This window comes from Geospiza fortis, unplaced genomic scaffold, assembly GCF_000277835.1.
Source record: "Geospiza fortis unplaced genomic scaffold, GeoFor_1.0 scaffold16, whole genome shotgun sequence".
Lineage (NCBI taxonomy): Eukaryota > Metazoa > Chordata > Aves > Passeriformes > Thraupidae > Geospiza > Geospiza fortis.
In genome coordinates this window covers 5,249,838-5,264,610 of record NW_005054302.1, presented here as the reverse complement: position 1 = coordinate 5,264,610, position 14,773 = coordinate 5,249,838, and the positions used below count along the sequence as shown (strand labels likewise).

Below are 14,773 nucleotides of genomic sequence, written 5' to 3'. Positions count from 1 at the left end.
CAAGAAACAGGGAATACCAATTTTTTTCAGCCATGCCTTAATGCATCTTTTTCTTGCCCTGATCTCTGAATTTACACCTGATGAATACCCTACAGATACATCAACATCCATCATTCTCATTAATCACCAAGTTACATATTAGCCAAGGTCAGAATAACCTTTTGCATTGCTCCACGGAACAAATTTACACAGGAACTCTGAAGTGATTTCCAAGAATTCATTTATTGAAAGATTCAACTCCAAAAGCTCAAGTGAAACCATCCAGAATGTATGCCTCACTAAGGTTCTTTTTTTCATAAAAGAAGACACAGCTTTTCAGTTGGACATCAAATTACAAACAGTCTTGTGCTTGGCACAAGACACATAGAAAAGATTTTTTTTCGGATGAAGGTTTGTTATTCAAGTAAATCCATTCTAACATATCAATTCATATCTCTTGTCCCAAGGAACTGATCACTTGCAGTATAAGACCTAATTTCTAAAATGCTAAAAGCAACCACAGAATCATTTCTGACAATACATTTCCCAAGATCTAGACTTCCTGTAACCTGAAACTACAGGAAAAAACCAGCATAAAAGTATAGAATGTCTGGATTCCTATAGTTGTACCCACCATTCTGAGTATCTTCATTTGCTTTCCAGTCAATACTTTCCAACATCCTCCTTTCTTCCTCTGGAGAAATAATCTTTTCAATTACCATTAAGCCTGGAGGCAAGCTTGTAGGAACAGCATTTTGCAAGGAAACTGAGGTATATGAAAAAAAAGAGAATTTTGTCACTCTTTGGAGAAAATAAAAACCTTTGTTCCCTATGGAGATATAATTATTTTTATGATACTATAGCACAGCTGTAGAAATGTTTAGTGATACAATGGAGCTCTCATTGTGGTCTTATTTGGAGAAAGAATGATCCCTTTTTGTCATGACAAAACAGGGTAAGGCCTGAGTTCTGCATCATTCCAGCACTTTCTAAAAATTTTACTGCATAAGACGAACAAGACTACACCATTCAAACACAAAACTCCTTGTGGCTTTCCTGTAAAAATAATGGTAAACAGAATTTCCCAATCACTTCAGGTTCTACCTGAATTTCATTTTAATTTTGTAGAATTTTAGTGATTTACCATATCAGCAGCTTCCACAGACAGAATAGTCTGTAATCAAATGTGTACAAATATGGAGTATAGAACAATACCTAGGTGAAAGTAAAACACCACTGATGTTGGGACATTCAGTTTGCTTTCCTAAGAGATCAAAAAAAGCTATTTGCTAGCAGAATGTACAGACCAACACCAGGAACCCTTTTCGCTAGACACTATGAAAGCTCACAGAAAGAGCAACAGTTCTTTATAATCAGCCAAAAAAAATTAGGGGGAATGAGGAAAAAAAGACAGAAATTTCATTGTGCATATTTTTCTTCTTGGAGCTGAGATAGAGATTCCAAGACTAGGGTCACACAAGAAATCCAATGAACTGTCCAGAGATTCTCCAGGCTCCTTAATCACAAAGCCTTCATGCACAGTACTGAATGGTCAGGAAATTACTAAAATCTTTTCTCCTTTTGCTTCCAAGTAATACAGTTGAAATTAGAGTATCCTAACCTGGAATACAAGGAGCAAAGATTATTTTATGTCCTGAATCTCTGATTCTAGCTTTCATTTTCTGTGTCTACTTATGAAAACTAGTGTGCTTTTACCTATATTTACAAGCCAGGAAGTAAAAGCAAAGGGAAGCAGTATGCAGGAAGCTGGATAGATAGGAGAGCAGAAAAACTGTACCTTTTTCCACAAAATTAATATATAGAACAATGTTTTGGTCACAGTCTTCCAATGTTACTTCCTTTCCATTAAGGGCATTAAAGGCTTTCTTGGCTTCTTCTGTTGTTCTGTATTTCACAAATGAGTATGGTTTATTTGGTGGCATTAAGAGTGTTTCCATTGCTCCATATTCTTCTAGTATTCTGAGCAATTGCTGTCTACTCATCCCATTACCAAGACCAGCATTGGCAATAACCAGGTTCTAATTGAAAAAGAATTAAAAAATAAAACAAAAAGAATTAGTGACTATTGTCAGTTCATTTGAAACTAACATTTTACCAAGAGAACAACACTATAAAAAAAATTAAACCCATGAGCACTCTTTTATGCATTCTGCACCAGATATTTAATTTCCATCAGCTTGTTATACAAGGCTAATGCAACCTTTGCTTAACCAGCACACACTGTGGCTGAAAGCCTTGCAACCTCTCTCAGAAACACCTCCTCAGTTAATGCACACTTTGAAGTGGCATGTGTGTGACAAGTGTACTGCAAGCAAACTGGCACTGGCACACATAATTTTGGTGGTTTCTGGAACAGCTGGGAAAAGTGTTCAATTAATTCAAACAACAGCATTTCACTTCTCTAAAAAAACAGAAAATGAGGTTTAGAACCAAAGAGGAGGGTCATTAAAAAAAAATTACACTCTGAGCACTGCTGTGATTATGCCTATTGTGAAGGCTCTGTTAACATCTGTTCTAAGCTCTGCATCAGGCTGTCTGCCAAGGATCATATTTTTCAAGATTTACCTCATTATTAATTACTGCTATTTTCTGGACTGTTATTGATGGAGAGACCCATGTGTGTGAAGGACATGCAGAGGTTCAAACCACTCCTTTCACTTTATCTGCAAAGACCCCACTACACAACTGCTGCAGCACACGTAGGAATTGATGATGTTAATTCAGAGATAGTCAGACTCTTGCACAAAGCCTGGAAGTATTTTCCATATTCCTGACACAAGTTTACCACTAGCACTATGATTTTGTTTCACATATCACTTATTCAAATGTTCCGTCACCAAAAAGGACCTTGCTGGACCCAAAATTACTCTTTGGATAGATTAGATGGATAATTTGGTACCTGGGACAGTTTCAAGGGGAACAAGTCCAAATTACAGACCCATTTCCAAGCAACCCTAGAAAGACACAGTCTTTGTTCTAAAGAGTTTACAATATAAACAAGATTGCTGATTCATTAACGTCTGACCATGTGGTTTGAAATCTGAGCAAAAATTAAACCAAATTTTATTACAAAAATATATAAAGATCTAACTGATGTTTCCATATTTGAATGGGAAGAATTTTCAGGATGAGGATGAACAAGCATAGGGTAAATGATACTGCTCTACAGTGTTTCAAGCCATTTGTATTTCCTCATAAATGAGAGCAAAATTAGAAACTCTAACTTCCCTGTCTGCAAGTTCCTGTCACTTTTTGCTACATCAGTATCTGTGAGGTCATTCTCCGATCTGCTGGAACTCTACTGTGGCAGAACACTACAAATCAAAAACCCAGGTAGCTTTCTGCTAGGTCTCTTTTCTGCAAGGAAAGAGAAAGCTGTCCCCATTTAAACAGTTGCAAGTGAGCCAACCAGCTCAATTCCCACAGAACCACAGCCTTAATAAAAACAAGACGGAAAAGATTTCCAAGATAGACATGTTTTTAATGGGACCTTAGATGAGACAAATTACACTTGACAGAGAACCATGGAAGATATAAAGGTACAAAAGTTAAAAGCCTGAGGAAAAAAAAAGAAAACACAGAGAAAGAGAATAAAAGTTTATCTACTTCAATAGCATTTCCAATGCTTCCTTCTCCTCCTCAACCCAAGTAACTACTGTTTCAGGTTAAAAAAAGCCTTATCCAAAGGCCAAAGTCTCTCCATAGCCCCTGAACTGCTGAAGTACAGTTCTGCTTTGAAATCAAAGAAGCACAGAAAACCCTCTATCTCAGGAAGTCCGTTTTTAAAAACTGCATTTTACACAAGACACATGTGAGAAGAGAACACAGATAAGCAGCATTTTAACACCACCATCAAAATCACAACTACCTGTGTCGCATGGGAGACACACTTTATGCCCTCATGTCTCATCAATGTATGCTGAGCTCTGACCTGCTTCCTCAATACCTTCTTCTTCATTTTCTGTCCTCTCAAATGATCTTCACTGGTTTTAGCTTCCATACTGGTGTTCTGGAAAGCAGAAATAGCAACACAGTAAGTGTCCTGCTTGAAAAGGATCCCTCCCAAAAATAAAGCTTTAAAAGATTGCTATGATGCTTGATTTCATTTTCCCATTTTTCTCTTCCTCTTCACTCCTTTATTCACATTCACAGTATCACTAGATCCATTTGTGGGTTTTAACCTGTCTACCCCTGTTTTCACACAGTAATTTCAGCTAATTTCCTTCTCTCTGCAGTCTCTCCAGAGCAGAACATGAGAAAAAAATAACGTGTGGAACTGCCATGAGATTTGTATCGTCTCAGCTTCTCAGTTATTCTCATGCCTCACCAAATGCTTCAGTTGGAGATGAAATGTTTGGTTCCTTTTACCTAATTGCAACCAAGTGTGACATTTGGCCAAACTTGCCTTTCTCGAGAGTAGAAAAAAGAGAGTAGACTTACATGTCCTAGAGCAAGCAACTAGGATGTTCCACACATCATTTACCATATCTCCCAAACTTAATGAAAATCACATTCCTGTTGTGTGAAGGAACAGAAAACTGTGTACATATATATAAATATATATTTATTAGCTACTCAATTTCATGGCAACACAGAATTTACCAACCAGTGAGTACTTAAAGGTCAATGGCACTCTTCAGGTTTTGCTGCATCTTTTGCCACTTTTGGTCTAACACTACATTGAGATCATACAGTACCTTCCCACATTTCCTTGAGCCTACATTCTTTTGCTTTCTTTTTTCTACTTCCTTCAAATCCATGGCAGGAGTGTGGATCTCATGTAAGATTATGACAAAGCTCCCAGACATTGATGCAGTTTGACTTTGACTTTATCTGTCCCTATAACACAACCCCTTACCTGTATTTTAGAGGTATCCTCTCTTCTTTGCCAAAAATTCTCCTAATAGTATAGCTGGACAATCTATACTACTGCAGCTGTCTGTCCTATTCCATTCTTTTATCATCACCAACCTGACAACAATCCTTCCATCTTCTCTTCCTGTCAAAAAATGGTTTTGTTTCAGTTATTTTTAAGGGAAAAAAACAAAACAAAACTAGGTCAATCACCCCATATGTAATTATTTAACTCTGTCAACTGCCCCAACAGTCACTCATCCACTTGCATGCCTTTTGGCTTGCATGACTGCAGAGCTGCTTCCCAATACCTACACTGCAGACACAACCATGATAATATGACAATGTACTACAAAAAACGGTAAAGGTAAAAAAACCCCTCATATTAGTATTTGCTGCAACTTTGTGTTGAATGACTCAGCAAAAATTTTGTTTTAAACAAGCACTGATATGCTAGTAAAATTGTTATAAAATATTGACAATTGCTCCAAACAGTTCAAAGTAAGATTCTTCACTTAATCAACAGTGTGAAATACACAAAGAGCAATGGTCCTCTTAACCTTCATTAGTTAAATAATGATTAAAAAAATCTCAAACTTGCTAAAACCAAAAAAAGAAAGCACAGTGACACACACACAAAAAACCCCCACAAACAAAAAAAACCCAAAACCACAAAAAAAACCACCCCAAAAACTACTAAAAAACACCACCCAAAAGCAAAAGATAATTAGAAGCCAAGGTAACTGAGAAGGGAAAAATAAAAGCCTCATGAAAAGAGGCACAAAAAGTTTTTATTAAGTAAATTCTCCTAAGTGCATCTAATGGGTCACCCTTACCAAGATTCAGCTGACTTGCAGGCTCCTTCAGCAGGCCTACTATGACCAACATGTGCAATTATATGATTTCATAGAATCACAAAATCATTTAGGTTACAAAAGACCTGTAAGGTTGAGTTCAACTGTTAATCCAGAACTGCCACATCACCACAAAACCCTATGTCCCTAAGCATCACCATCTACACAATTGGGTGCAAAAGGCTTGTCCTGTCCTGCCTTGCTTGCTACACACAGGTGAACAAAGGCCCACAACTTTACAGCCTACACATGAGCAGGTTTCTCTGCAGAGGGTGTCAGGCATTCCCAAACTACTCCACAGGAAAGTGATACATCTTTGGCTTGGTGAGTTTACAGAAAGAGAGCAAAAATACAGGACAGGCTAATACCTTGGAGCCAAGCAAATTGGATGTGGATGGAAAAGCGTGGAGGCTATGCACATCACCCCGACCAGTCAGACCATTGTCATGCAGCCTGCAGAACAGAGGACTTCAAACTGAAAGGGTCAGGCCTCTCCCATAGCATCTGCACCTCTACATACTGGAAGACTTCATCTCATCTCTGGGGAAAGCATTTCTGAGTTTAGTCAGGCCCTTACAAACATCCACATCCTCCATGCAAAAGAAAAGAAGTCATGCCACAACTAGCACAGAAACGGAAGCTGAAAGACTTCTTTTTATCCTTTCATAAACCCTGAACAATGGACAGCTGAGGTGTGACTCAGCTGTCTAAACAGCACCCAACACTGGCAGAGATGACCTAGCCCACAACACTCAGCCTTCCACCTGCTGCTCAAGAAGCTGAAGACCTTGATGTGCTGTGTCATGTGCTTGCCAGCATGACACTCTGGTGCCTCCAACTTCTGAAGGCATCTTAAACAGTAATATCTGGATAGCTGACACAGCAGAATATTTCCTTGGTCTGTGTCTGAGCTGGGTCTAAACTCTCGTCTGTTGCATCATTACCACTGGCTCAATTCGGCAGGCAAGTCCACCCTGACTTCTGAATAAAGGAATCACATTCAACTGTACAGAAGTAGGAAACTTCATTTGCTAGGATCTCACATCTCCTTTAGAAAGGCCAATTCGACTACAGAAGAAAAAGGATTAATCCACTGTTGAATTCATTACTGTTACCACCTAGTTTTACAACAAGTATTTTTAAAAAGTAGCTCCTGAAATTACACACTGAAAACGGTTTCCCCTTGCAATACGAGCTAAGGTTATACACACTTTACAAAACTGGCCTGAAGTTACTCCAGAGGTTAATGTAAAGCTTTAATACAATGCACGAAGCTTGTTTGCTGTAGAAGCCGCTTGTGAGAACTGAAGTACCAGGCGGGCGGGCAGAGCAGAGCAGCGGCCGTCGGCAGAGGGAGCGCCACGATCAGGGATAAGCTGCGATCTCTGTTACTCATTTTTGACTTGGTTTTGTGCCACAGACATGCCACATCAAAAGTATAAGGACACAGTATTCCCATAAACATACGGGGAGGAAAAAATACATTCAGGAGGCTCTAAGGTGAGATTTAAGAGCTCCAGCATTGGCCAAATGCCTGAGGCACCAGCATATCCAGGCACCGGCATGTCCCCGCGGCTGTCCCACCCCACCTCTGCGAGGGACAGCGGGCACCAAACCTCCCACCGATACCCCGCAAAGCCCCAGGCTCTGGGCACTCGGTGCAAACAGCAACGATAACAGGAACCTCAGGAACGCGTCTTAGAATCAAGGAATGTTAAAGGTTTGAACAGACATTAAAGATCAACCAGTCCCAAACCCCGTGCCATGGGCAGGGGCGCGTCCTACTAGACCAGGTTTCTCAAAGCTTTGAACACTGCCAGGATTGGGGCACCCACAACCTCCCTGGGCAACTTGTTCCAGGGCCTCACACCCTCACAGCAGCGTCCCTTCCTCTCTGCCCTGAGTACACACGGAGGAGGCTATAAAAGCTGTGAGGCAGACATAGGGACTGACTTGGCCTTCCCCCCCTTACATCACTTCTTCCTGACAGGGACAGAGATGGAGCCGGAGCCGCGGCCAGGCCGCCGCGGGCTCTAAAGTGGTGTGGAATGGAATTAAATCCACGGGTGGCTGGTCATCAGTCGTGTTCCCTATGGCTCAGTATTGGGGCCAATCACGTTTAGTATCTTCTCAATTATCTGGATGAGGGGGCCAAGTGCAGATGACATCAAGCTGGAGAGCAGGAAGGCTCTCCAGAGGGACCTGGACATCGTGGATCCATGGGCTGAGGCCAACTGTATGAGGTTTAACAAGGCCAAGTGCTAGATCCTGCACTTGAGTCACAACAACCCCAGGCAGCACTACAGACCAGAGGCAGTGTCTGGAAAGCTGCCCAGTGGAAAAGGACCTGGGGGTGCTGGTCAACAGCAGCTGAACATGAGCCAGTGTGCCCAGGTGGCCCAGAAGGCCGATGGCATCCTGGCCTGGATCAGCCAGGCTGTGGCCAGCAGGAGCAGGGCAGTGACCGTCCCCCTGTACCCAGCACTGCTGAGGCCACAGCTCCAATCCTGTGCTCAGTTCTGGGCCCCTCAGTGCAAGAGAGACATTGAGGGGCTGGAGCGTGTCCAGAGAAGGGCAACGGAGCTGGGGAAGGGTCTGGAGCACAAGTGCTGTGAGGAGCAGCTGAGGGAGCTGGGGGTGTTCAGCCTGGAGAAAAGGAGGCTCAGGGGGACCTCATCACTCTCTGCAGCTGCCTGACAGGAGGGTGCAGCTGGGTGGTGTCAGCCACCAGGAAACAAGTGACAGGACAAGAGGACATAGTCTTAAGCTGCAGGAGGTTCAGGTTGGGCATTAGGAGACATTTCTTCATGGAAAGAGCGATTAGACCTTGGAACAGACTGCCCAGGGGGGTGGTCAAGTCACTGTCCCTGGAGGTGTTTAGGAAAAGACTGGTCATGGCTTCAATGCCATGGCCTGTTTGACATGGTGGTGTTGGATCAAAGGTTGGATTGATGATCTCCGAAGGTCTTTTCCAACCTTACTGGCTCTCTGATTCTCTGACAGCAGTCAGTTCTATGTGCCAAGATTTCCCAATGACCAGGCCAGGGCTCTCCTGTGGCACACAGCCATGTAATGGAGAGAAGGACATCCATGCTGGGTGGATCCAGGGCAGTTGGTGTGGCAAGGGGAAGGGGATGAGTGGCCCCCTACAACTGCCTTCCATGGACACACATTTACTGTCACTGTGCCACCTCCTGCTCACTCCATGCTTCCCAGCTCCACTTGCCACCTTTTCTCCAAGTAGAGCCAGCTCTTTGCCATCTTCCTCTCCATCCACAGAGTCTCCCTCTGAGTCTTCATAGAACAAGTGCAATGATTTAACCGTACATGCAGTGAGACACCACCCCTCAACCCCACACCTGCCTCCATTCCTTCAAGGAGGCTCCTTGGAGCCTCCTCCAGCACAGGGGATCCAAAACCAGATGGGGGAAGCCACACCCACACTGCAAGTTAAAGACAGCTTCCACCAGGCCAGGATGGATTAAAGACAGCATCTTGGCTTCTCCCAGGATCAGGTACTCACAGAAGAGACCATCCCCTGGGCAAGCCACCATCACAGCCAGCACTGATCACATTACCTTTGGCATGCCACCGCACTTGGGACAGCGAAAGATAAAACCATGCCAGTCCACACAAGGCCATGGAAAGAACGAGCCTCTGGCTGTACATAAATATTCCTCTGCACCACTCTTGACCTGGCCAGCAAGCCCCCTAATGCTGTGGAGTGAGCCCACACTAGTGAGAGGCCTGCCTCACTGAAAGGAAGCATCTCCACACCTCACCGACTCCCTGTGGAGAAAGTGGTCCCTTAAATCAGAGATACAATGTGTAAGCCTTTGCTTCATTTTTCTTCTTCATAGGCTAACCAAGCTGCATACTATGCCCCTAGACATAACCTTTCTCCCTTCTTTATCCAAAATGCTGGAATTTGGGATTGCCTACCTTTTGTTTACCTGACAAATATTCTACTTCTCACTGCATCTTATTACCTAAAGCCTAACTCTTTTTCTCTCTCTCTCTCTGTGTTTATTTTTCCTCCCTCAGCCTCCTGTGGGTATGTAACCTTTCTCAGCATCAATGATGTATGGGATTCCCAGGCAGGTGGTATGTAAAGTGTGACTGATGAGCCTGTAAACCTGTAGAAGCTAGCTCCTCAAGTTTTTTATGTAAAGTGTGACTGATGAGCCTGTAGAAACCTGCAGAAGCTAGCTCCTCAAGTTTTTCCCCAGATGCACACTCTGGAGGAATCTACCCATGGCTGTGCTAACCCAGAAGTAAACAGCAAAAAATCCAACCAACCAAGAAACAGCAACAACAAAAAAATCCTTTCGCTGTGCCTTGGAATGTATTCCAGGCCCTATGCCAAGGACACAGCTGTTCCATGTACAGAAGGTACAAGGGCACTAAGCATGTGAGGCTGACAGGGCATATCCGCCAGCCTGTAATATTTGGGAGGTAGGAATTACTTGGTCAGAAGGGTGGTTCCACTTCCTTTCCTCCACCACAGTCACCCTCTGTCCTTGCCCCACGCAGCTGATAGCAAATTGTTGTGATAGCACAGATCTGCCTAAGTTTTCTTATATGTAAAGTATGAATATTTGCTACCTACCTAGTAAGAGTACAGCATAGAGCTTGTTAACCTTTGTGAACACTAAGCCTTAGCATCATCTGCTCTTCTTGTGAGCCTGAATGAATGGAGAAAGAACAACCAAGCTGCATCAGCAGCTGCTCTCTCTCTTAAAATATTCTCCGAGGCTCTCAGCCCTGGAAACCACCCAACCCTGAAAGCTGCTGAAAGGATGATGCTAATGATACCAGTTTGTAATTCATTACCAATTTGTTCTGACAAGTGGAAAATACCTGCCCGAAGGTTGTTTCTTTTAAGTGTCCACATTCCAGATTCTGTGCACTCTCCATTCTACGTGCAATGTCTATGTGTGTTGTCTGGGGGACAACAAACTCACTGTGAGTTTGGTTTTTTTTATTAAGTATCTCTGTATGATTGGCAGTGGTCAAGAATTTTTCATGCATATAGCAATAACATTTCCTCTGATAATGCATCAAGATTTTTCTTTTATAAACAACATATTCACATAGGAAATTTCCACCATTTAAAAGGAAAACACTTAAAGGCTGATTAGGGGTTTAATACAAGCATATTTCAAACCAGAAGTGTTATGCCCTTCATGATTTAAGCCCAGAAGCACTGTGCATTCTCCTCCCATGCTAGATAAGATGCATACAGGCTCTTCCTACAGATACCACAGCAATTATTGACAAGGAAAAATACATCTCCATTAACAACATTATTACTGACTAACCCACCAAAGAGTTCACAGAAGTGGGGATTCAAATACATTTACCTTTGATGTTAATATAATCTCTGACTTAAAGTGTGTTAGCAGAAAACTCATTACTTCTTTTAAAAAATTCCCTTTTTATAATTTTAATATTTTGGTTTATATGTCAGCAAATATTCTAGTTTGATATTAATTCTTTATAGTTTTCTTAAGAAAAAAGAAGGTTTATATCATAAAATCTTGGCTCTGCTCTATTTTTTAATTGATAATGAGGAAAGATGTTTTCTAAAGCAGAATATCATGCTCCCATTTAGTCATAGGTGAAAAATAAAATCCTACTGACTTTTCTCAGGAAGAAATTACACTATTTGCTGTGCTGTTAGCTATTTTATCTTGGCCACATTCCCAGGGAGAATCAAGGCATTTGTCAGTCCCTGGCAATCAACTTCATAGGATAACAAGTAAACACTTCTATTTCCTTCAACAAACAAGAGGTTACTGGTCTGTAGGTGGAAAGATAATCTTACTCCCTTTTATAGGAAAGCAAGCCAAACCATGCTGTAGCCTAATGTGATCACACTGGATTTCCATTAATTTCAAACCCAATTAAAAGGGAATTGCAAGAAGATAGGATTTGCTATATCAAATCTCTTGGTATAAGAAACTGCATTTTAAGAATCATGACAAATAGGATATATTTCAGGATAGCAGTTTGTTACAGAAATAAGAAGAAACCTCTTAGCACAAAATCCGGCTCAAAATCACCCGTGACTACTCCTGTAGAGAAGTACTGTAATAAAGGATGAAACACAAGATAAATTGTTTTAGGATAGCATTCATGTCATAATTCAGGACTTGGACAAATATGTGTTGACCTAAATTCAAAATGTGCAACTGCTGCTGCTTGAGATAATAAAACTCTCCATAACAAACCTCTGCAATGCCAAGGGCTTATATTTTTCAGGACGAAGGCAAGGCTGGCTCTGTGCTGCATGTCATTTTTATTCTGTGTTTGTGCTGTTCAATGCTAGATTTTCTATTTCTTTCTAAAAAACAGAAAAAAACAGCTTTTAGAAGTTTGTTAGCAAATGCATAAGACTGAAAGAGACATGACATGTCTGGGTCCTGTTAAAATCAGTGGGATTTTTCAAATGCTAGTGATCAAAATGCTTGTATTCTCAAGACACTTAAAATGTCAAGTAGTATCAGTATGCTTTCTGGTTTCTAAGCTTTAGCCTACATTCTGTTAATATCTCCAAACTTTTTCAAGCTTTTTCCCACAAATGTAAGATTTTAAAGTACTTTTCTTCCACTTTCCTTTAATAAAAAAGCTGCATTTTCCTGGAATTTCAAGATTCAGTGTACTGAAATTTCAAGAAATACACTAAATAGCATAAGTCTCACAGTGAAACTGTATTATTTGGCAACACTGCATTTCTGGCACAAATACTTGATTATTGGCAGGTTCACTTCCACTGTTACCAGGTCTTGTGGAGCAAGCTTCTTTAGCATGATGACACAGCTTTTTCTGAGCCGGGAGATTCCAGTTCTCCACTGGGACAGCTACAGACCTTGCCATCTGCAGAACCAAACCGGTCAGTGAATGTTTAGGATTGGACAGGGATTAGCTAAACTGAGCACTTCTGCTATGCCATGGGATTGCAGTAATGAAGTTCAAGGCTGTTTATTAGAGGCAGGGAGGAACAGTTTTAGCTTCTGTTGTCAGACACTGCAAAAGAATGCCTACACTGCTGGCTAACCATTAATATTGCACTTGAACTGGGAGCACAATCTGTAAGCCCAAATAAACAGAAAATCTTTGATCTTTTTCTGGTGAGTCTTCAGAAAATTCCTGTGAACTTTCAGGCATAAGACAGAAGTTACTGTAATTATGATGTGCCTGCTACAAGTCTGAAGATATTTCATTATACGTACTGCCAGTGCAAAGAATCAGCTCTTGAGAGGTCCCTGCAACATGTGGACACAGAGGTAAAAAAACAGATAATTTCTTGATTTCATTAAGGAAGACCCCAAAAGATGTAAATTCCCTAGACATAACTACTGGAAAGCATAATATCCATTAAGTTAATTCACAAATTCCCAGTGAAGCTCCTGCCAGATTTTCCTGCTCAAATAAAACCTCAGTGAATGGTGCTCAGCCTTCAAAGTCCCACGTGGACCAATACTAAGCAAACCATACATTGCATGGAATTGTTTTGTCCTCAGTTTTAGCTTCCTCTTGGCATAAACAATCTTGGTGACTTAGGGCTTTAAATCTTTCCAATGCCATGCAAGCTTTAAAGAAAAGATGATCATTCTCTGCTGAACAGGAATTGTTGCTTTCACTGCTGCTGTGACTCTTTCTCTGCAGTTCAGGCAAAGTTTAGGTGAGATCATTTGCCAGTCTAGTACACTTTCTAGGGTGTCAGAAAAGTAATATGGAGTACTGAAAGAACCATACAAAATATTGATTTCTCTCTAAATCATTAAACACATCAACACATGGTGTAGTTTAGCTTTGAAGACAATGTTGTTAGAAAGAGTCTCACTAAATATTTGTTTTCTCTGACATGGATACTGAAAATTGTCATCCCTTCAAAGTCTGCATGTACTTTACGTTCTCTTCTGGTTCTTTATGCCTGTTTTACATTAAACAAATAGGAATGTTTTTTTTAACGCTGTTTGAACTATATTATACTCTTTTGGCTATACAGTCAAAATCTTACAGTACTCAGGTCTGTCACAAACAATTAGGATTTGGTAGGCATTCAGGAAGCAATGCGACCTTGCCCAGGGATCCTCCCTGATATCTACACTAGGCAGGCAGTCTGCTCTCCTGCATATCCTTGGAAAACATAGTTTCTCACAGTTATAACTTCAGGGCACAAATGTATCATAAGGACAATCATGGAATAACAGGCTCTGATTCTGTCTACTTGAGCACTCAATACATTTTTAAGGATGCAGTGCTTGCAGTTTGGACACAATCTCTGAAGTAAATTTTTAAAGATACAGTACTGTTTACATAAGACAATTAGATGTTACATTTCCGTCCTAAGTGAGATCCTTGGTGCCCCCACTGACTGGAGAGAATATTGCAATGTATTCCTTGGACTGGGACTCCATTCTTTCATCTCCTTTCAGGCATCATGTCAGGAGAACTCATTAGCTGTTGCTTGTGCAACATATTTACTTTCTTTAAAAGAAGAATAGCTGTTCAACCACAAGTTAAAATTTTCTAAACAAAAACAGGGTCAGATACTTGGGTCACCCCATTTGCTGCTCTTGTAATCTAGTTTTCATTACTTCTCTGGATCTATGTGCACATGACATATCTGGAAAACAGGAATTGTAAGCTTTTAAGCTGAATAAGCAAAAGAAGAAAAAAAAAGAAGATGGATCCAAACGTTGTGATTTTTCTTTTACAAACACTTGTCTGTGAATCAGTTTGCTAATCTTTATGACATTTACATAAATATTTACCCAAATCACCAGGGGTTGTGAATCCTCATGAATCATTGTTGGTGAAACACTTCATAATCTTTGCATGAAGTGTAGCACATGCATTCAGATTATGGATCTAATTAATGGCAGAAGATAAATGAAAAGAATAGATAGAAAAAAAAACCACATCACCTTTTTTTTCCTTGTTAGAAATGGATTTAAAATTTTTCTCTTATAAATGCAAATCTTTCTTTTTCACACAGACATAATATGGTTGGTACACATATTGGTGATGTTTAGGACACAGTTTCAGCATATTCA

At 40.9% G+C, this 14,773-nt stretch overlaps 1 protein-coding gene across 1 annotated transcript in view; it reads right to left on the bottom strand.

Annotated features, from left to right (window-relative positions):
- ALKBH8 (alkB homolog 8, tRNA methyltransferase) overlaps window positions 1-6,199 on the bottom strand; it is a 42,211-nt gene extending 36,012 nt beyond the window's left edge. The window contains exons 1-5 of the mRNA XM_005417709.2: window positions 6,077-6,199; window positions 4,859-4,999; window positions 3,869-4,009; window positions 1,778-2,018; window positions 614-745 (exon numbers count right to left, since the gene is read on the bottom strand). Coding sequence (XP_005417766.1) covers window positions 614-745; window positions 1,778-2,018; window positions 3,869-4,000 — 505 coding nt within the window. The 5' untranslated portion in view covers window positions 4,001-4,009; window positions 4,859-4,999; window positions 6,077-6,199. The remainder of the gene's footprint in view (window positions 1-613; window positions 746-1,777; window positions 2,019-3,868; window positions 4,010-4,858; window positions 5,000-6,076) is intronic.
- Window positions 6,200-14,773: the final 8,574 nt, after the last annotated feature.